We start from the raw sequence: 22,417 nt of genomic DNA on the forward strand, positions 1-22,417 counted from the left end.
CGTGTTGTGAAAATGTGGCTTATTTCGTTTATAGTGTAACAAGATATATATAGACTTAATTCGTTTACAATGTAAATGAAATAAGTAAAGTGATGTAAATTAATACATAAGCTATAAATTATATATATCCGTAAATAAAATAATTAAATTATTTATCTAAACATTTTTTTTATAATATATAATTTTATAAATATTTATATATCATTTTTTAAGATCTAAAATAAAAATAAAATTAAATCTAAGATTAGAGATGCTCTAACAACTAAAAATATACAGTTAATATGAAATGAAACTGGGTATTGAATAAGGTGCAACCATGGAAGCAAAATAAAAGATTTTGGTCCTTTCAATGTTAAAAACTTAAAAATGAAGAAAAATTATTTGGTCACTGAGGAGAGAATCCCGAGGAGGAGATTCAGCAAAGAGCAGAAGTTGTCTGTGTTAGTGTTACACAAGAAATTGAAAATTCCCTTGATATTCCTTTCCCCACGCGCCACAAAGTGAAGTAGTAGAATCAACAATGAACAATCATACTACCAAGCAGCATCTGTCACTGTCACTGTGTATGGGACCCACATCCCACTTAGCTCCACCTCCTATCTTCTCAATTCCGCTTCTGAATCATTTTCAAGTCCGTGGGCAAACAACTACTCATAATAATAATAATAATAATAATAATAATAATAATAATAATAATAATAATAACTTAGCTAATATGCATTCTAATATATATATTTTTAGAATACATAATAAACTTATTATTAATAAAAAATTTAAATATTTTTATTTAATAAATATAAAATAAATACATTAAAAACTTAAATTTTTATATTTTTAATTTTATAATCTTAATATATTCTTGTAAAAACACAAAATAAATAAACCTTAATAATAACAAAGTCAAGGTAGGTTGGTCTCACCTTCACTCACTTCAAAACCTCATTTTAATGTTTAGGTTATAAGAATAATAATAATAATATTGTTGTTGTTGTTGCAATAATCTTAATAATGTTATTAAATTTATAATTAAAATTTTATAATTTAAAAAATTTTAATTAAATTTTTTTATTATTTTAAATTTTTTAATTAATATTTATCATGTTAAAAATTTTAGAATTAATAAAATATTTTTAAAATAAAAAATGTTTAAATTTAAAAATATAATTTTAAGAATGAGTATTTTTAATTCGAAAAAAATTATTTTGATAATTTTAATATTTTTATATAATAAAAACTTAATAATAAAATATAATTATCAGTTTAATAAAATAATATAAATTGATAGAGTAATTTAATTTATTTAATTTATTTTTTTATTATAAGGGTTTCTTGCTTTTACTGTTACCATTAACAATAGTTTTTTTGACACCAAAGCATTCATTTCTTTATTTTTTGTTTGTCGACTTTTTTAATTGCAAAAGACAAACTGTTGCTATTTGCTCCCTCTATTTATCTCTCCAGTTTTCCTTCAACTTTTTTGTTATGTACCTTGTTTGGATTTGGATTTATCCATCAAAATTCTCTTCTTTGAGTTGAGGGATTCTTCAATCGGATAATCCTTCTCATGGAGTGTAATGAATTTGTGCATGGTGAAAATGATTTGGTTTCGTAGTCATAGTAGAGGTAAGTGTTAAGCATCTTGTTTGTTTGTTTGTTGTTAAATGTGTTTGTTTGGCTGCTGAGAAAATTGAAGCAGGAAAAAAAGAAAAGGAAAATGAGTTTTGATTCTTTTGGGGGGTGATTGTTTCTGTAGTTGACTGGTTATAGCCTTATAGGTCATGAGTTGACTTCACCAACTTTTTGTTGGTCTTTGGTTATGCAGGTGTTGGTTCTTCTTGCTTGAATCCCAGTTTTGGCTCATTCTTCTTCTAAAGAAAAATTGGATGCACATAACCTGTTTGTGAAGATGACACAGAAGAGTGCACTCTTGATCCCCTTATAGTGATTGTTGATTGTGACAGTACGGCTCTATACGTTTACTTTCTCATAGTTTTGTGTTGGAGGAAACAAGCTATGGTTGTTTTCTTGCTAATTGGTACAATAGGGCCACCAATCAAGAAAAGAGCTGGTTTGAGGATTAAACAAGCTGGGAGAGGTTCATACAGAGGAAGCTAGGTGTTTTGTGTTTATGTCTGTCTGTGTGCTTTGAACATTGAACTTGTTATTTGGACTGTGATTTTTGTACATTTTTCCTCAAAAGTGTTAGCAAAAAGAGAATATAGAACAGATGGAAGCCACTTCTATGACTCATCAGTTGTTGAAGGGCTTTTGTGATGGTACACAGTGGAAGTATGCTGTTTTTTGGAAGCTTAACCACCATTTCCCCATGTAAGTTCTTTGGCTATTTGTTGTGCTGCCTTTTGTGTTTGTTTGTGCTGAAATGAGTAGAGTTGTCTTTTTATGTGGTAGTTTCTCAATAAGTTAAGTTCACAGTTTTCAACTTATTATGAGTTAGTGGTGTGCTTCTAGAAGAATTGATCATGTTGTTGATGGCTCACCATTTCCTTATGTTATTTGCTTATGTGGACTAACGTTACTTTAAAAGGGGTTAAACCTTGGATTATTAACTAAAATTTGCTTGGTCTGCTCCTTTTGCTACTTGTTGGTACAATTTGAACTTTGGATCTCATGCATGCATGGCTGCTCAAGCCTCTTTTTGCCAACAATAATGGTTCTGGATGAGCCATTTTTTGTTATTATAGGTGTCAAGTAGTTGTTTGACCTGTTTTTATTTGTAACAAATGCAACTTATTCAACAGGTCAATCTTTGTGTTCAGGTCCATAATTTTCTTTTCATTAATTTCTTGTTGAGAAACATAACTTTAGAACCTCATGATCAAGATCATCTCTGTCAAATCTGGAAATAAGAGTGAACCATTACCCTAGTGTGTGATGCACCATATATTGCTTGGTGCATCATAGTTGTCCATGATCTATATAATGTTATAAACTAAGTTCAGTGGAAGTCAATGTCGGTGTAATTTAGAAACTTCTTCTTATTTCCATAAATGGCATATACTTTTACTATTCGCTTGAAATTAAGCTGGTTGTTTATGTTTAATTTTCTGGAGCATCACACAAGCTTTGTCGTTTTAGGACTTTGACCTGGGAAGATGGATATTATGGTTACCAGAAAACTAATGAGGCCGCGGAGAGTATGTTGGATGACATCAATTTCAAATTCCCAGCTGAGGTATATTCTTCAAGTGGTGAAAGTATTGATGATCCAGGAGATTATTCTGCTGGACTACTCGTGGCTGAAATGTCTCATCATAAATACAGTTTGGGAGAGGGGTAATAACTTATTCTCCTTGGAGGCTAAACTTGCTGCAGATGATGTTTTGTTTTTGTTTCCATCTAATTATTCTAGTACACAGATATTCACAAGTGGAGTGAGCCAAATGATAAATGCTTAAATATTGCTTTGTTTCCTATAAGCATATGTCATCTTGGTTTTTGTTTCCTGTTAATTTTTGCTTTGGTTTTGGTCTTACATGTTTGTAAATGTGACCATTTTGGTCTCCTCCTCCATTAAGTGGAATCTATTAAATGATGACTTGGATTTTGATCTGGCGCATCATCATTTAGCATATCACACCTAATGGCATGAAAAACAAGGGACTAAAATCAAAACAAAAAATTAATGAAGGACAAAAAGGGTATATTTAAGCACAATAAAAGATTCTTCATCTGTCCTAAAAATGTTTGTCATTTCTAAATTGTGATCTAGATACATTGAGTTTTGAATGTACTGAAATTCTAAACTGAGATATTTTGGGATGAACAGACTATTACTTTGAAACCATGGGAATATATGTTGATCTTAAATCACTTTGGCATTTTCTTTTCCCTTAGTTTTTAAAGATTCTCTGTTCCTAAAAGTGTAGTTGAGTAAATTGTCGTTTATGCCAAATAGTGATGCCTGGTGCGTAATATGTCATAAGGTCTTATCTAGGCCTTGTTGTATACACCATCGAAGATTTTTTGTTATGATCTGTGAAGATGATGCAAAGTCCAACTCAATGTTTTCTGTCAGGGTTGTTGGTAAGGTAGCTTTTACTGGGAATCATTGTTGGGTGAGTGAGGATATTCTTACCCATGGGTTGGATGCTAATTTAATGCCTGAGGTGAGATTCTAACCATACAGTTTCCGCATAGAATTAAAGTAGTTAATCATCAAATCTTGAAATACCTAATATCTGCATTCTGTTCTTGGTTCCAGTGTCCTGATGAATGGCTTCTTCAATTTGCCTCTGGCATCAAGGTAACAATATGCTATCCTTTATATATTATCTTGTTTATCCTACAAGAGAATAACTGATTTCCTTTTCTAATTTCTGGAAAAATTACAAAGCATTGTGCATGCACACAAATGAGTGTGAAAATGACTAGAGAATTCAATTGGCATCAAGCATTCCGTGCCATCTGAAGTAATGTTGATAATTAGAGAAAATATTAAGTTGAGAATTTTTGTTTTTCTTGGTTACAGACCATTGTGCTGATTCCAGTTCTTCCTCAAGGAGTTTTGCAATTTGGTTCATTTCAAGCGGTGCGTATGTGTTCCATATTTAAATCCTGGACAATTTCGGAGTAATATCCAGAGCTTGCCATAGCAAACTCCACTATGAAATACATTTAAGTTCTTTGCTGCAAATTTCTCAGATCATGTGTCTATAGTATTTGCCCTACATAAGTTGTTTCATTTTGGTCTGCATATCTAGTTTTTCATGTATTCTTCCAGTAATATTGCATATTGCTGCACAAGCACTTGTTTTACTATTTTCATTTGTTGGTATAGGTGCAAAAGTTGTAGAATTTTTACTGTGTGTGTATATCCATTGTGAATGCGTTGCTTTATGTTCTCACATGAAGCTCTCTTTCCCTGTCAAGATTTTAGGTTGCTGAAGACCTGGAATTTGTTACCAATATCAAGGAGAAATTCCATTCCATTCATCTTCTGGCAGCAAATACTACAGCATTGAACTATGGAGTTGATTGTCAAGATTGGTCATTCTCAGACCCAACAAATACTTTTATGGATATCTTGGATGAATCATCCAATATCACAAACAGTACAATAAAAACTGATGTTCTGGCTAGAATTGTGCCTAGTGTGAATGCATCAACAATGTTGAACCCAGCAATGTTGTCTCAGGTGGAGACAAAAGATAATCTGGAAGAAGAGATATGGCCCACTTCTCCGTGGGTCAATGATGTGGGAGTATTCCAAGAGATATCAAATGGATTAGGTTTATACTCCGGTAAGACAGAGCAACAATTTGGAAGCAATGCAACTGGTTATGAGGATATCAAGGATCTGAATGGCTTCTTGGCTTTTCCCTCGGAGTCTGAATTGCACAAAGTGCTTGGATCAGCAGCTCCACACAGGAAAACAAGGAATTCCATGTCTAAACATACCTCTGTTGTGGATACTTACAGTAACTCAACCTTTATATCCAACAACAAAGAACATGGTGATATTGAGAGTTTGGAGCACCCTGAAGATGTTGATCCGAAATATCTTTTGGATGCTGTTTATGGGGATTTATTTAGTGCCTGCAACGATACTTCAAGCATATCCAACAGTTTTAGGTCCCCTATAAGCAAGAAGATGCCATTTACCGGTTTGATTCATCCCAGGAACAGTTGCGAAGAAAGCAGTTTGGTTATGAAAGATGTGAAAGGTGATCTTAAGGCGGCAGTTAGAGTCAAGGGCAGAGATGCTATTACATCGCCATCTTTTGATGGAAATTCAAGCTTATTGACTGACGAGCCTCAAGAAGAAAAGGTTTATAGTCATTTGCAATCTACTAATGGACCAAAGATCTCTAGTACCTACAAGAAAAGAGCAAGGCCAGGTACCCAAAAGTCAAGGCCGAGAGATAGACAATTGATCATGGACAGGATGAAGGAGTTGAGGGAGCTTGTCCCAGATGGTGGAAAGGTAAATATTTTTTTGCTTCGATACCAAGGTTAACATTTCTTAGTTCCTTTTGGACTACTAGTAGTATCTGGAATCTGTAACTGGCCATGTGATATGCAGTGTAGCATCGACAACCTCTTGGAGAGAACCATAAAGCATATGCTATACTTGAGAAAAATAACAAGCCAAGCTGAGAAGCTTAAGAGATTCGCACATAAAGAGGTAGCACATTTATGATTCCTTGTTTTTCATAAATAATATTGTCTTCTCTTTTTCTCAAGAAATATAAGAAAAGAAAAAGATATAATAGGTTGCAGTTAACACATCAATATGTACTTTGGGAAAGAACACTGAAAATGGGTGAAGTTTGAATTGCCTATTCCTACATCACTTCCCCCATATTCCACAGATAAGTAGTTATAGCTGGGAGATATGTACAATTTCTTTTTATAGCACCTCTTCGTTTGAGCTTTGACATGGTGCAATGGTGTGTTCAGGTTCCCAAATGCAGCAAGCAGAAGATCAATTATAACCAATCAGGGAGGAGCTGTGCATATGACTTGGAAAGTGAACAAGCATGGCCCATAGTGATAGAAGATCTGGAATGCTCAGGCCACATGCTTATTGAGGTCTCCTATTTTTCAACCTTACCCTTTTGTTCCATTGCACACAAGAATTTGTCTCGTGTCTGGCAAAATTATCACTTTTTGACTAAAAAAAGCACTTTTCACATGCTTCTATATTTGTTTTTTTTTTTTTGGAAAAAAAAAACTGATTCCGATTCTTTTTACCAAGAGATGTGTTAATAGTATTCGTTTTTTTTTTTACACCGAGTTTATACACTGCAATTGGATGGGATGTGGGATAAATGTGTCACACTTGATCTATCGGGCTTGGTGCATGATGAAATGGGTCACATAACATTTCTAAATTATAAAATCACTTTATTGGGAATATGAAAGAAATCACCCTTGGTAACTGCTTACAACTAATGTCACACAGATGGTATGCAATGAGCATGGATTCTTCTTGGAGATTGCTCAGGTGATCCGGAAGCTGGAACTGACCATCTTGAAAGGTGTCTTAGAAAACCGCTCATCCGCAGCCTGGGCTTGTTTCATTGTTGAGGTAACGAGAAACACTCCTTGTTCGAGTTAAAACTTGTGTGTTGATAAAAATCCCTTTAATTTTATAGCAATTTTCTGATTATGGTATATAATTTTCTTTCTCAGGCTCCAAGAGGGTTTCACAGGATGGATGTTTTATGTCCTTTATTGCATCTTCTACAGCGGAGGAAGAACCCTGTTCCATATAAAAGCTGACCCTTATGTATACATAAGAGGCGTGCGAAACCCTTGACTTACATTCCATTCATCATTGAATAAAGTGTAGACACAATTTACCTGTTGTCACATGGTATTCAATGATAGAAGTATGAGCCAATATAGTGTTCCACACATTATATGTATATATAAGATACAAAACTTGTATTTTAGCAAGTTCGATGTCTTTCTATCATGTATCAACTAGGAGTTGCAACAATATTTGAGAGTGAGTTTAACTTTCTAATAGTGGTGTATGATAACTACTAGAATATGTAAAACTTGGGACTCCATGGGAGTCAATGCTTTTGGCACAAGGATGAGTGAGTAGCAAGTCACCGACTAGCTTTCTACTCATTTGCGATGTGACATTATGGTCCTATTTATAGAAGGGAGTGTTTTTGTTAAAATGGTGGAATCTTACTATGGGGATATAAGAATGCGTGATCGCTATAATAATCATGGCATGTGTGCCTTGCTCTGAATTTTAACTATTACCTGTTTGTTTTGATTGAGGACTTCGATTCTTTGTTGTAAAAAAATGTGCTATTATGAGAAAGAGCCAAAGAGGGTCAAGAAACTATCATTTATTTTTTAAATTAACTCATCATTGCTAGAGAGGGAAATTTGTTTACTAATTTATTATTGAAATATATATAAAGAGAAAAGATGGTAGTGTCAGAATTATACTTAAATATTTAACATTTTTCTATTGTATGACATCATAATTTTTTGAGTAAAGTGACAATTAGGTTCTTAAAAATTTTGGTCTCAGACTAATTAATCTCAAAAAAAGTACAAATTTGATTATCTAAAATAGCAAACGATAGACACATTATGTCCTATCAATTCATTACGTAAATTTTAATGATGGTGCTTATATGTAGTGTTAACTACTATGACATGTCTATTTATGAAATATCATCACACAGATAACATTTTTTAGAGTAAAACTTTACTTGCTTTAGTAAGATTCGTAGTAAATAAAGAGTAGTTAATAACCGTTATATAAAAACTGAAAAGATAAGAATGATTCATCATCCAAAATTATATTATTTCCATGATCATGTGGCAGCAACGGGACATACATCATTATAGACAACGAAATACATGAATAATTTCATGTTGTTTCGTACTATCTATTAACGGAAGGATATACATATCCAGTATTTACTATCACGAAGGATCTAATTAGTATTTTTTTTTTCATGGGCTAATTAGTTCGAGGTCAAAATCCTTAAAGATGTAATTATCACTTTACTCTAATTCTTTTAAGGTCTTAAAGTTTTTCTTATGTTTCCTTCTCTCTATTATAATTATAAAGATAAGAAGAGATACTGAGAGTTTCACAATTATCTTCAAGCATTTAACATTTTTCTATTATGTGATATTATAATTTTTTGTTAAAGTGGTACAACCTAGTTCTCTTTTGTATTATGACTTGAGATTTCTCTTATATTTCAATTTCAATTCCTTGATGTTTATTTTGAGTTATTCTATATTTTTGCTAACATATTATCTATAAATGATGAGTTATAAAATCTATTTTATCATGTTCTTTTACTCACTTTTTTATCTTTATAAAGTTACATTCGCATTCATTTATTCTCCTTTTTCTCCATTTTTCCCCTCAAACTTAATCGCATTGTTCTCATTCATTTAAGACACGTGTCTTTATATAAATATTATTAGGGTTAAATACGATTTTTTGTTCCTATAATTTTAGTCAAAAATCAAAATCGCCTCTAACGTTTTTTTGCGTTCAAAATTGTCCTCAACGTTGAACTTTATTTCAAAATCGCCCTTTAGACAAAAATATCCTTAAGTTTGTTACTCTCTCTCTCTCTCTCTCTCTCTCTCTCTCTCTCTCTCTCCTTTTTATCACACTCTTCTGCTTTTCATCCTCATAGAAAGTTTTCTTCCTTCGTAGCAAGAACACATAAATTGAAAAATCAGTTTAACATTAAATTAAAAAATTAACTTAAGCAAATTAATAAATCAACACAACACAACAATAACCCAGCAAAAGAGGACTCAATTCACCTACTAGAATTTCAGCAACAACGGCGAGAAGCAGAAGAACATGACCGAGACTGAGAAGCATGACGAGCAGCACGACGAGGGAGAGAAGCAGCTCAACGAGAATGATGAGAAGTAAAGCAACAAGGCGAGATAGGAGAGAAGCAGCACAGCAGTCCTCCCACACCCCACTACGGCCCTCTTACTTTCTCTCTTCGTTTTCCAGAAGCATGAATCTGAGCTTTTGTCTGTTAGGGATGGACGTCCATAGCTATTTAGGCAAGCTTGGGGGTTGTCACTACAACAAAAATGCTGAGTACTGTCGAATTTACCGGCGAAAAAACGAAAATAATCCACCAGTAATAAATTGACTATCGGATTTTTCGTCGGATCCAATTCGATGGTATAAACCTCGCTGGTAAGTTGCAGAAAATTTAGCAGCGGAATCAGTTTTTTATGCTACGATTATTTGATGCCAGTTACCGGCGGATTTTTTCGATAATAACTTTAGCACCAAATTATTTTGTTCCCGCATGATTATCGTCAAATTTTTCCCCCGTAAAATCTGACTGTAAGTTCAATTTTCTTTTTTTTTGACGAAATTAGTGGTCAACTTCTAAGTTTTTATTTAAATTTATTTTTTTGCACAATTAGTAGTCCAATTTTAAATAACAGAAGCCAAATATGTTAAATTATCAAGTGTACAAATAAAATGAAAAGTCAAATAATAGAGGATATGATACAATCAAATAGTGTATAAAAAAACTTAGTTACCAAAGATCCTGATAGTCGTTGTCATCATCATCATCGTCCCGCTGGTCCTGCTGCTTTGGCGGCGACATAGGTGGTGATGTTTGTGCTCCTCAAGCAACGATGCTGCCACCAGCATGCATCTGATGTTCGTATGGCACCATGTGGCGCTCTATCCGCTGAAGCCACTCCAGCTCCCGCCTACACTCCCGCCCGAGGTCATTTGTGTCTGTCATGCGTGAGAGGATCGCTTGATACCTTTCCTCAAACTCCCATAGCTGCTGAGCCTATTAGTGAAGGCTCCAGGTGAGGAGCAGCACATGTTCCCTCAAGTAGACGCCATCCTCAGGATCAACGGGCCGACTGGTGGTAGAGGAGGATGAATGTATCAACGTAGATGTACGAAGGTTGTCGGCGAAGCATGATCCCAGCCCGTACACGCGATTCTTGTACGGCTTAGATGCAGCCTCGCGCCAAAACCTATCAGGATCGACGACTGATGCAGCGGAGTTGTTGCCGTCGTCTCTAGTACGTTGAGATTGTTGGGTTGCGGTCTCCAATCTCTGCGTGTAGGACTCTTGTGTAACATATTTTTTATTAGAGTTGCAGTTAATTTAAAAATAGTATATCACAGGATGTTTACTCACATAATAATCTGCGGCTGCGGATAAGAAAATCTTACCTTGTTCTCCTTCAACGTGTGAGTATACTTGAAGGTCTTCACCATCGTCGCCTCATGATCTAATGACTTAGACTACACATTTTGAAACCACATGTTAAGTCAAGTAATAATGATATTATATTATGATCAAACGAACTTAATAACAAAATGAAACAAGTTACTTACTAGCTTGGCCTTTTTCTTCATGAAAGTTGCTGACCCACCGGTATACTTCGACGCCATGGTCGATGCCCTGTTAGCTCTATTCGTAAGACGGCGATGCTTGAACCCCTCATCAGTCTCCCACACATACAGTGCCTTCTTAATGTCTGGGCGGAGCCAAATAGTGATATGGTCGCAGTGCTCACGTACGTCTTCCAACATCTACTGAAGCCGCCTAGCCATCCGATAGTCGAAGATCTTCCAGATCATAAGATTGTGAGTCATGTCCTATATAAATTTCTTTTGCAGAAAGAATACTAAGCATGAGTTAATCAAAATTAAATACATAATTAAACAAAATAGAAGATATAAACTAAGATTTGAATATGTTGAGCTTTTACCGCCCACTTCTTAAACCATCACTCTCTGGTCTCAGTTGGGATCTTCTTGTAGCTTGGCCATGGGTGGTGGTACATCAGCTTGATTACATTAGTACAAAGGTGCGTGCCTAAAGTAGGGTTAGGAATTTTCCTCGTCAAAATGATGGAATTAGCGTTGCAAGTATAGTCCCAACCCCACAATCGACCAACACCAAAGTTTAGAAAAACAAATTGTCACAATTCAAGACAAATATAAACCGGGAGTTTTAATTCCCGGGTCATCTCCCAAGGACTAGTGATCAATGAGTGCACAATTTCAGTTGTGAAGGCAAAAGGGATTTTCAATGAAGAGATAAACAATTAAAGGAATAAAAGAAAATTCAAAATTGCAATTAATGAACTAATAAAGGGATTAAAGAACTAGCTATGTAATATGAACAAGTAAGATAAAAAAGTGATTAATGTATGTATGTGTGTGTGTGATTCAAAGCATAAATGAAATCTTGGCTTGGGATGAGCTAGGGATCCTTTCTTTGTTACAACCACAACTATGACAATTGTAATGGATTAATCTCACTTAGTTAACTCTTACATCGGAGAGTAGGTTAAGTGAGCATATTTGTTCTTAACCCACAAATCCTAACTCACTTGCTAATTGCCTTAGCAACAAGTTAGCGTTAGTGGAAGCAAGAATAATTAATAATCCAATAAGTATCACTAAATATTGGACATTCCAACTCTAGGAACCCTTATGCTCATTTTACCCAATCCAAGAGGTGAAAATTTAACCCATAATCAAAATTGACATTTCCACAAACAGTTGGTGGGCATAAACACAAATCATGATAAAATTGAGAAAATGCTTGAAACTATGAGCAACAAATGATCAAAAGTAACAATAGCAACTCAACCAAGCATGTAACAATCATCAATCATCAAAATCATCAACAAGAGATCAAAATTGCAAAAAGTATATGTATTAACACTATGACTTTCACTATAAGAAAGAGTATCAAAATTGTAACTATAAAAAGTAGTAATTAAGAAATACTTACAATGGAGGCTAGCAAAAATCCAAGATAGAAAAAGGAAAATGGCACTTGAAATGTAAACCCTAATATAAACCCTAATGGTGTTGAGAGAAAACTTCAAGAAAAAAACTAAACCTAAAGCTTCCTACTACTATCTACAACTACTCTAATGATATGCTCTCCTTCCTCAATGTTTGCCCCTTGAAATATGAGCTATGGCCATCAGAATTGGGCCTCCAATCCCTCAAAAATGCGAGTCACGTGCGTTTTTAATGAAGGCATGTGCGGGTACTTGTGCGTACGCATAGACGTGTGCGCGTACACACACTTGGCCGAAATCTCAGGTTGTGCGTATGCATAAGAGGCTGTGCGCACGCACACTTTACTTTGCTTTGCTGCCTGTGCATACGCACAAGAGGCTGTGCACACGCACACACTGCTTTTCTCTTCTCCTTTGTTTCTTTATGCTTCCTCCTCCTTGCATGCTCCTCTTCCATTCTTACCAAGCCATTCCTACCTTATACATCTGAAATCACCCACAAACAACATCAAGGTATCGAATGAAAGGCAAGTGGAATAAAATAGGTTAAATTAAGCATAAAAGAGCATGCTTTCAAAATCAAGCATAATTTAGGGGGAAAGCTCAAAAGCATGCTATTTAAGGGAATAAGTGTAGGTTTATATGATGAAATCCTCACAATTCTAACAAAAAATTATCGTAAAATATGGATTCATCATACACTCTTATGTACATGCATTGTTATTTGGTGCAAACCTATCAATGAAAAACTTAAGATTAGTAGTTTACTAAAAAGTTATTTGAAGTAATCTATAAACTTCAATTATATTTAGATTTTTTTTTAGAAATTTCGGCAAAGTTTTATCTATAACTAGAATGTGCCAAAAACTCTATCCATCAACAATCCACTTAAACAACAACATCAATCAACAATCAACAAACAAGAATCAAGAATCAAGCAGCAACATCCATCAATAAATAATAAGCAGTTCAATTAATTAAGATTAGTAGTTTCATATATATGCCATTATATGACTTAAGTAGCAACATCTATCAACAATCAAGAATTCTCAAACACAAACAGTTCAAACATACTAACCTAAATTGAACCTATCTTAACAACCTAAATCCATTAAAACTAGAAAATTGAGTATAACTAAATTAAGCTGACTAACTAAAATGGTTTGCATATAAAAGACTTAAAATAGTACTCATGTCGAAGTCCCATAAGGATAAATCATCATCCATACGATGACAGGTAGTGGAGGGGCATCTGGCTGGGATCCGTGAGAGAATTTTGGCACTGCAGTGTCTGTCGTTGGAGGTGGCAGCGTCGAGATAGTGCGCTGCTGAGCGGATGGAGGTGGTGGAGGAGTTTACTCTGATGAAGCAGATAGATGACTTCCTGGTTGCAAGGGTGGCGCAACAGTAGGAGCCACATAGTTGGGGTTATGGACCATGATGAACGGCTGGTCCTGTGCACCCATTGCCTGTGACGTCACATGGGTAGTCGGAGTAGAAGGGGACGACTGAGAAGTCCCAGGGGTACCAGTAGAATTCCTTCCTCTACCACAACTACGAGGTCGATCCGTGACACCTTTACTTCTCATCATGTCTGCAAAGAGCATATCCATTAACACTAGTCACAAAAATAATGTAATAGCAAAGAAAAAATTTATAGACACTTTAAATCACATGAATAAGCAAATACAATACAAATTCTGTGTACATTTATATTATTTGGAAAAAATTTTGGCATAACCTTCCCTAAAGTTGGACATATATCCACCTTTACGGTTCTCATAAATCCAACCAACCTCAATCATAAATTAAATCTTAAAAACAACCACAACATATCCAAAATAACTTAATCAGTTAACTACTTAGTTCAGTTCCTAACTACTTAGGTGTTTTAATTTGTTCATCATCAAACCAATAACTTAATCAACAACACCTCAAAACATGTTTTAATTAGAATAAAAACAAATCAGAACCAAATAACAAACACAAAATTATAATAATAAATCAGAACCAAAATTATAATAACAAATCAGAACCAAAATAACGAACACAAAATTATAATAACAAATCAGAACCAAATTTATAATAACAAATCAGACTTTATTCCTATTTTAGAAAAAAAGAGTTCAAAAGTATTACCTGAAGAAGAGCACCAGTGTCGAGATGAAGAGGGTGGCAGAATCTGGTAGCAGTAATAGTGACGACGAAAATGATGAACAACACTGAAGAAGGAGGGGGCTGCCGGTGTTAGAGGGGCTTCCGGAGAGGAGGGGGATGCTGGAGAGAGAGAGTGGGAGGCGAAAGGGATAGAGAGAGTGAAATTCAAATGAGGGAAAAGAGGGTTCGCAGTTCAAATTTAGGGCACAATTATCGTCGAATTTATTGATGAAAATGGAGGAGCGAATAGAGAGTCAGGCAGCGCAAAAGTAGTGACAATGGAGGGGTAGGTGTAACGAAAACCGTAGAAAATCCCAAAAGTGGTGACTAGTGTCTTAAGGAGGCAGATGAAAATGAAGAACCTCTTAGCTTTTGAAGGAAATATATATTATTGGGGAAGATGAGGGATTGAGAGGATGAGGGTTGAAAATTCTTGATGGCCTATAGAAAGGGGGTTCAATCTATGGCATTATTTTAACTTGATTAATAAAGCCTCAAAACCAGAACCTATAACTTAGCTTTTGTTTGGTCTGCATATTGGATTATGCTGAAGACCATTTTGTTTTGTCTCATAAATTGTGAAAAATAGAATCAGAGCAGAGAAGAAGAACATGACACAACCATGTATCCTGGTTCAGTTTTCTAGTGCAATGCAACCTACATCTAGTCTCCACCACAACATTGGTGGAATTTTCACTATCTATCCAAGTATTACATACACCAATCCCAAGGACTCAACATAACTAGATGTGGTGATTTAAAGTTTGGAAAGCTAGGTTTTCTTTCTCTCTTCTCTCTATCCGCCCCCTTTCTCATTTTCTAGGGTAAATGAGTTGAAATGCTCATAACTAATGTTTATATATGTTGAGTCTTGGGCCCATGACGTCAGGATTTTCGCTAGTAAAGAATTTTATAAAAATAGTCGCGTTGTAGATATAGATTCTAAACCAACAGAAATCCCTTCGTACAAATTTTTTGGTTGTCACAAGTAACAAACCCCTAAATAAATTGATAACCAAAGTATTCAAACCTCGGGTCGTCTTCTCAAGGAACTGCAGGGAAGTATGTTCTTATTATTGGTTATGGAGATTGTAAATTGGGGTTTTGAGAATGAGGAGTGAATAGTTTAATTAGCAAATAAAGTAAATGAAGAACAAGCAATTTAAATGGCAAAAAAATAAATGACTATAAATAAACTTTTGGCAAGGTATGAGAAATTGGAGGTCCTATCCTAGTTATCCTTATCAAGGATGATGAGAATTGAATCTTAATTCCACTTTGTTAACCTTTACTGAGATAAAGGAAGGTCAAGGGATTAATTGGTTTGATCTTCGGATCCTATTTATTTCCTAAGAAAAGATTGGGATTACTGAAGTTCAATTTAATTAACAAAGATAACAATTATCAATCATGTTTGAGTTTGGTAACTCCTGAGTTACTAATTTTTTAACTAAGACCAAAAGGAGAAAAGTAAATCTACTGGAATAAAAATGTCTTCAGATGGGAATAACAATAATGTAAATAAAAGAAAGCAATAATAAACTGAAATACCTCAAATAACATTAATTCAAAAGTGTAATCTGTAACATGGAAGAATTCATAAATTAAATTGCAAAAGTAAATAAAAGGGAATGTTGAACCTGATAGAGAGATAATCCTGAAAGCGAATAAAATCCTAATTCTAAATCCTAATCCTAAAGAGAGGAGAGAGAGGAGAGAACCTCTCTCAAAACTAAATCTAAATCATCCAAACTAACTAAAGTGAAAGACTCTCCTTTGAATGGATGCATTCTCCCACTTCATAACCTCTGGTCTATGCATTCTGGACTTGGATTTGGGCCAAAAAGGGCTTCAGAATTTGCTGGGAGCGTTTTCTGCAATTTCTGGTGCGTGGCCTCTGTCACGCGTCCGCGTGAGTCACGCGGTCGCGTCATTCGGAGTTTTCCTTGTCACGCGGTCGCGTCAGTCATGCGACCGCGTCATATGTGTTTCGCTCGAGGCGTGCGGTCGCATCAGTCATGCGGCCGCGTCAATGCCTTTTCGCGCTGGCATGCGGCCGCGTCGCCCATGCGATCGCGTGGCTGCCAGTTTCTTCAAAAACTCTGTTTAGTGCTTTCCTTCCATTTTTGTATGTTTCCTTTCCATCCTTTAAGTCATTCCTGCCTTAGAAGATCTGAAACTACTCAACACACTAATCACGGCATTGAATGGAAATAAAGGTAATTAAAATAATTAATTTTAAAGCATAGGAAACATGTTTTTCACATACATCACATAATAAGGAAGGGAAAGTAAAACCATTGGTGCACGAAAATTACTTCACACTATGTAATTCCGCACAACTAACCAGCAAGTGCACTGGGTCGTCCAAGTAATACCTTACGTGAGTAAGGGTCGATCCCACGGAGATTGTTGGCTTGAAGCAAGCTATGGTTATCTTGTTATTCTTAGTCAGGATATCAATTATAATTTTCAGTTTGAATTACGAAAAATAAAAGAGTATGAAATAAATACTTATTATGCAGTAATGGAGAATATGTTGGGGTTTTGGAGATGCTTTGTCTTCTGAATTTCAGCTTTTCTCTTGTATTCCTCTTCCCTCATGCATGCAAAAGTGCAAAGTTCCTTCCATGGCAAGCTGTATGTAGGGTGTCACCGTTGTCAATGGCTACTTCCCATCTCCTCAGTGAAAATGGTCTAAATGCTCTGTCACAGCACGGCTAATCATCTGGAGGTTCTCGATCATACTGGAATAGGATTTACTATCCTTTTTGTGTCTGTCACTACGCCTAGCGCTCGCGAGTTTGAAGCTCGTCACAGCCATCCAATCCCAGAATCCTACTCGGAATACCACAGACAAGGTTTAGACTTTCCGGATTCTCATGAATGCCGCCATCAATCTAGCTTATACCACAGAGATTCTGATTAAGGAATCTGAGAGATACTCATTCAATCTGATGTAGAATGGAGGTGGTTGTCAGGCACACGTTCATGGATTGAGGAAGGTGATGAGTGTCACAGATCATCACCTTCTCTATAATTAAGCGCGAATGAATATCTTAGATAGGAACACGCATGTTTGAATGGAAAACAGAAATAGTTGCATTAATTCATCGAAACACAGCAGAGCTCTTTACCCCCAATAATGGAGTTTAGAGACTCATGCCGTCAGAGATTACAAAGTTCAGATCTAAAATGTCATGAGATACAAAATAAATCTCTAAAAGTTGTTTAAATACTAAACTAGTAACCTAGGTTTACAGAAAATGAGTAAACTATGATAGATAGTGCAGAAATCCACTTCTGGGGCCCACTTGGTGTGTGCTGGGACTAAGACTTAAGATTCTCACGTGCCTGGGCTGTTTTGGGCGTTCAACACCAGGTTGGAACCTGTTTCTGGCGTTGAACTCCAACTTGTAACCTGTTTCTGGCGCTGGACGCCAGACTGCAACTAGAAACTGGCGTTGAACACCAGTTTACGTCATCTATCCTTGAGCAAAGTATAGACTATTATATATTTCTGGAAAACCCTAGATGTCTACTTTCCAACGCAATTGGAAGCGCGCCAATTAGACTCTTGTAGCTCCAGAAAATCCATTCCGAGTGCAGAGAGGTCAGAATCCAACAGCATCAGCAGTCCTTTTTCAGCCCGAATCAGATTTTTGCTCAGCTCCCTCAATTTCAGCAAGAAAATACCTGAAATTACAGAAAAAAACACAAACTCATAGTAAAGTCCAGAAATATGAATTTTTCCTAGAAACTAATGAAAATATACTAAAAACTTAACTAGAACATCCTAAAAACTACATGAAATTAACCCCAAAAAGCGTATAAAATATCCGCTCATCACAACACCAAACTTAAACTGTTGCTTGTCCCCAAGCAACTAGACAAATAAAATAGAATACAAATAAGTCATTAATCAATAATATCTCAGAGTTTTTGAGTGAAGCTCAGATTCTAATTAAATGAGCGGGACTAGTAGCTTTTTGCTTCCGAACAGTTTTGGCATCTCACTTTATCCATTGAAGTTCAGAATGATTGGCATATATAGGAACTTAGAATTTAGATAGTGTTATTGATTCTTCTAGTTCAGTATGTTGATTCTTGAACACAGCTACTTTTATGAGTCTTGGCCGTGGCCCTAAGCACTTTATTTTCCAGTATTACCACCGGATACATAAATGCCACAGACACATAATTGGGTGAACCTTTTCAGATTGTGACTCAGCTTTGCTAAAGTCCCCAATTAGAGGTGTCCAGGGTTCTTAAGCACACTCTTCTTTTTGCTTTGGATCTTGACTTTAACCGCTCAGTCTCAAGTTTTCACTTGACACCTTCACGCCACAAGCACGTGGTTAGGGATAGCTTGGTTTAGCCGCTTAGACCAGGATTTTATTCCTGTGGGCCCTCCTATCCACTGATGCTCAAAGCCTTGGATCCTTTTTAGACAGTAAGAAAACTTAATCCAAAAGAATACGCATCTCCGAAGCCTTAACTGAATCCTTATCACTGTTTTTACAATCAATCTGGTATTTCGTTCTTTACTATTTCGTTTATGGTTTCAAACAAATAACCATCTTTTCTAATCGCCTGACTAAGATTTACAAGATAGCCATTTCTTACTCAATCCAACAATCTTCGTGGGATTCGACCCTCACTCACCTGAGGTATTACTTGGACGATCCGGTGCACTTGCTGGTTCAGTTGTGCAGAGTTCAATTTCGTGCACCAAGTTTTTGGCGCCGTTGTTGGGGATTGTTCGAGATTGACAAACTACCGGACTATCTTGTTGCTTAGATTAGGTATTCTTTAAGGTTTAGTTGCTCTTTTAATTATGTCTTTTGTTTTCTTTTTCAAAAAGTTTTCAAAAACCTTTTCTTTTTCTTTAGTAACCTTTATCTTTTATGTGAATTTTGTGTCAGTTTTTAAGTTAGGTGTTCTATCTTTTTTCATTTTTTTCTTTCTTTTTCTTTAAATGTTCGAAAATTGTTCTTGAGTGTTCTTCTTGATATTTGAATTATTCTTGGTAATTTTTCTTGTTTGATTTTAAAAATTTTTAAGTTTGGTGTCTCTTAGTTGTTTTTATTTTTCCTTAAAATTTGAAAATCCAAAAATATATTTCTTTTATCTTTACTTAAATTTTCGAAAATTCTTGTTATATTTTCCTATCTTGATTTAAAAATTTTAAATTTGGTGTTTTCTTGTTAGTAAAGTTTAAATTTTGAATTTCAAATCTTATTTTTTCAAATCTTTTTTCAAATCTTTATCCTATCTTTTGTTTATCTTTCTTTAAATTTCAAATATACTACCTTATCTTATTTTAATTTCAAATTTCAAATTTAAATCTTTTCAAATTTTGAAATCTTTTTCAAATTTCTATCATATCTTTTAATTTAAATCTTTCCTATTTTATCTTCTTCAAAATTTTAAAACTTCAAATTCTTATCTTTTTAAATCTTTACTATGTTTTAAATTTAATTTTCAAAATCTTTTAATTTTTAATCTTATCTTTCTAAATCTTTTTAAATATTTATCTTATCTTTCATTTTAAATTTAGAACTTACTTATCTTCTTTTAATTTTAAACCTCAAATCTTTTTCAAATCTTATCTTTCTTTGTTTGACTCTTTCTTTCAACTTTTAAATTTCAAAATCTTCCTTTCAACTTTCTCTTTTTAATTTCAAAAATCAAATCTTTTATTTTGTTTTTTACTCTTGTTAAATAGTTAGTTACTTGTTTTATCTTTTATTTTCCTTTCTCTTTCTTCCTTTTTAAACCTTCTAACTACTTTTTCTTTCTCTTTTTTGAAAATTTCATCTCTCTTTCCTTCTCTATTTTCGAAAATATCTCCTCTTTTCTCTCTATTGATTTTTGAAAACTATCCTTATTAAAGGACATCTTCTTTTCTTTTCTTCTTGACCTATCTCTCTAACAAATGCTCTCTATACTTTGACATAGAGAATCCTTTCTTCTTCTCTTCTTGTATTCTTTCTTTTAGTTTATGAGCAGGAACAGGAATAAAGAACCTTTCTTTGATCCCGATCCTGAACCTGAGAGGACTCTAAGGAGGCATTTACAACAAGTTAGAGCACAATACTCCGGAGAAAACCTCATAGAGCTTTTCGAACAAGAAGCTGAGAATACAGATATGGCAGCCAAGCCCAATGATAAAGGAGATGCAAGGAAGGTCCTAGGTGACTTTACTGTACCCACTTCTGACTTTTATGGGTGCAGCATCTCTATACCTGCCATAAGTGCAAATAACTTTGAGCTGAAGCCTCAACTGGTCACTTTAGTTCAACAGAACTGCCAGTTTCATGGACTTCCACAGAAAGATCCCAACAGATTCATCTCTAATTTCTTATAGATCTGTGATACTGTCAAGACTAATGGAGTAGATCCAGAGATTTACAAGCTTATGCTTTTCCCCTCTGCTGTAAGGGACAGAGCTAGGTTATGGTTGGATTCTCAGCCTAAGAAAAGCCTAGACTCTTGGGAGAAGGTGGTCAATGCATTTTTGACCAACTTCTTCCCACCTCAGAAGCTGAGCAAGCTTAGGGTGGAAGTTCATACCTTCAGACAGAAAGAGGGTGAATCGCTCTATGAAGCATGGGAGAGGTACAAGCAACTGATCAAAAGGTGCCCTCCTAACATGATTTCAAATTGGACCATGCTAGATATCTTTGATGATGGCCTTTCTGAATTGTCCAAGATGGCATTGGACCACGCTGCTGGTGGTTCACTCCACTTGAAGAAAATGCCTGAAGAGGCACAGGAACTCATTGACATGGTTGCAAACAACCAATTCATGTACACTTCTGAGAGGAATCCTGTGAACAATGGGGTGGCTCAGAAGAAAGGAGTCTTGGAGGTTGATACTCTGAATGCCATATTGGCTCAGAATAAGATCGTGACCCAACAGATCAACATGATCTCTCAGCATTTGACTGGATTACAAGCTACAGTTGGCAGCACTCAAGAAGCCTCCTATGAAGGAGATGCCTATGATCCAGATCAACCCATGATGGATGAGGTTAACTATTTAGGAAATCCCAACAATGAGCCTTATGGAAACACGTACAACTCATCTTGGAGGAATCATCCCAACTTTTCATGGAGGGATCAACAGAAGCCTTAACAAGGCTTCAACAACAACCAAGGTGGAAGAAACCAAAATAAGTTCAATAACAGACCATTCCCACCTTCTCAGCAACAGATGGAGACTTTTAAGCAGAGCCTCTCTGACTTAGCTACTATAGTCTTTGATCTTTCTAAGACCAATCACAGTTTCATGACTGCAACAAGATCCTCCATCAGGAATCTGGAGGTACATATTGGTCAGCTGAGTAAGAGCATCCCCGAGATCCCTTCTAACACTCTTCCAAGTAATACTGAAGTAAACCCAAGAGAAGAGTGCAAGGCCCTCACTGTAGTAGCTGAGGCCGAATCTAAAAAGGAAGTGCTGGCATTGAATGCCAGCAAGGGAGTAGATGCTGGGCGTTCAATGCCCAAGAAGGAGCAAGTTATGGCATTGAACGCCACAATGGGAGTAGTTGGGCGTTCAATGCCAACTAAGGAATCCCTTATGGAAGAATTAAAAGAAACTAGAACTCATGAGGAGACCATAGAGGTTCCCTTGAATGCCTGGTTGCAGATTATAAAATCTGAAGAATACTCCTCCTCTGATGAGGAAGAAAAAATTAGGAAAGAGCAAGTTGCTTGGTACTTAGAAATTCTAATGAAGCTGAATGCCAAATTATTTGGAACAGAGACATTGGAGGACAAACCTCCAGTGCTCACCAAGGAACTCAATGCCTTGGTTCAAAAGAAACTACCTCAGCAGCTGCCGGATCCTGGAAGCTTCCTAATCCCTTGCACCATAGGGTCAATTACCTTTGAGAAGGCCTTATGAGACCTAGGGTCAAGCATAAATCTCATGCCTCTCTCTGTAATGGAGAGGCTGGGAATT

At 35.6% G+C, this 22,417-nt stretch overlaps 1 protein-coding gene and 1 non-coding gene across 3 annotated transcripts; one reads left to right on the forward strand and one right to left on the reverse strand.

Moving 5' to 3' along the window:
- The first annotated feature begins 1,343 nt into the window (after nucleotides 1-1,343).
- On the forward strand, nucleotides 1,344-7,655 carry LOC107639400 (transcription factor bHLH155). 2 transcript variants are annotated; one of them, XM_016342879.3, is made up of 11 exons: nucleotides 1,344-1,623; nucleotides 1,823-2,328; nucleotides 3,097-3,294; nucleotides 4,037-4,127; nucleotides 4,223-4,264; nucleotides 4,490-4,549; nucleotides 4,898-5,944; nucleotides 6,044-6,145; nucleotides 6,421-6,552; nucleotides 6,926-7,051; nucleotides 7,156-7,655. In XM_016342879.3, the coding sequence occupies exons 2-11, from the start codon at nucleotides 2,228-2,230 to the stop codon at nucleotides 7,243-7,245; spliced, it is 1,989 nt and encodes a 662-aa protein (XP_016198365.1). In that variant the 5' UTR covers nucleotides 1,344-1,623; nucleotides 1,823-2,227; the 3' UTR covers nucleotides 7,246-7,655. The 2 variants fall into 2 exon arrangements, 1 of the variants encoding a protein (XP_016198365.1); XR_015880726.1 differs by having other exon boundaries at nucleotides 1,381-1,623; nucleotides 6,234-6,552.
- Nucleotides 7,656-20,998: 13,343 nt separating this feature from the next.
- LOC148568594 (small nucleolar RNA R71) lies at nucleotides 20,999-21,107 on the reverse strand. The gene has a single exon (XR_015881989.1). It is a non-coding gene; the product is annotated as a small nucleolar RNA R71 (small nucleolar RNA).
- Between the last annotated feature and the right edge of the window lie 1,310 nt (nucleotides 21,108-22,417).

Source organism: Arachis ipaensis, chromosome B4, assembly GCF_059453495.1.
Source record: "Arachis ipaensis isolate K30076 ecotype BB chromosome B4, ASM5945349v1, whole genome shotgun sequence".
NCBI classification, from domain to species: Eukaryota; Viridiplantae; Streptophyta; class Magnoliopsida; order Fabales; family Fabaceae; genus Arachis; species Arachis ipaensis.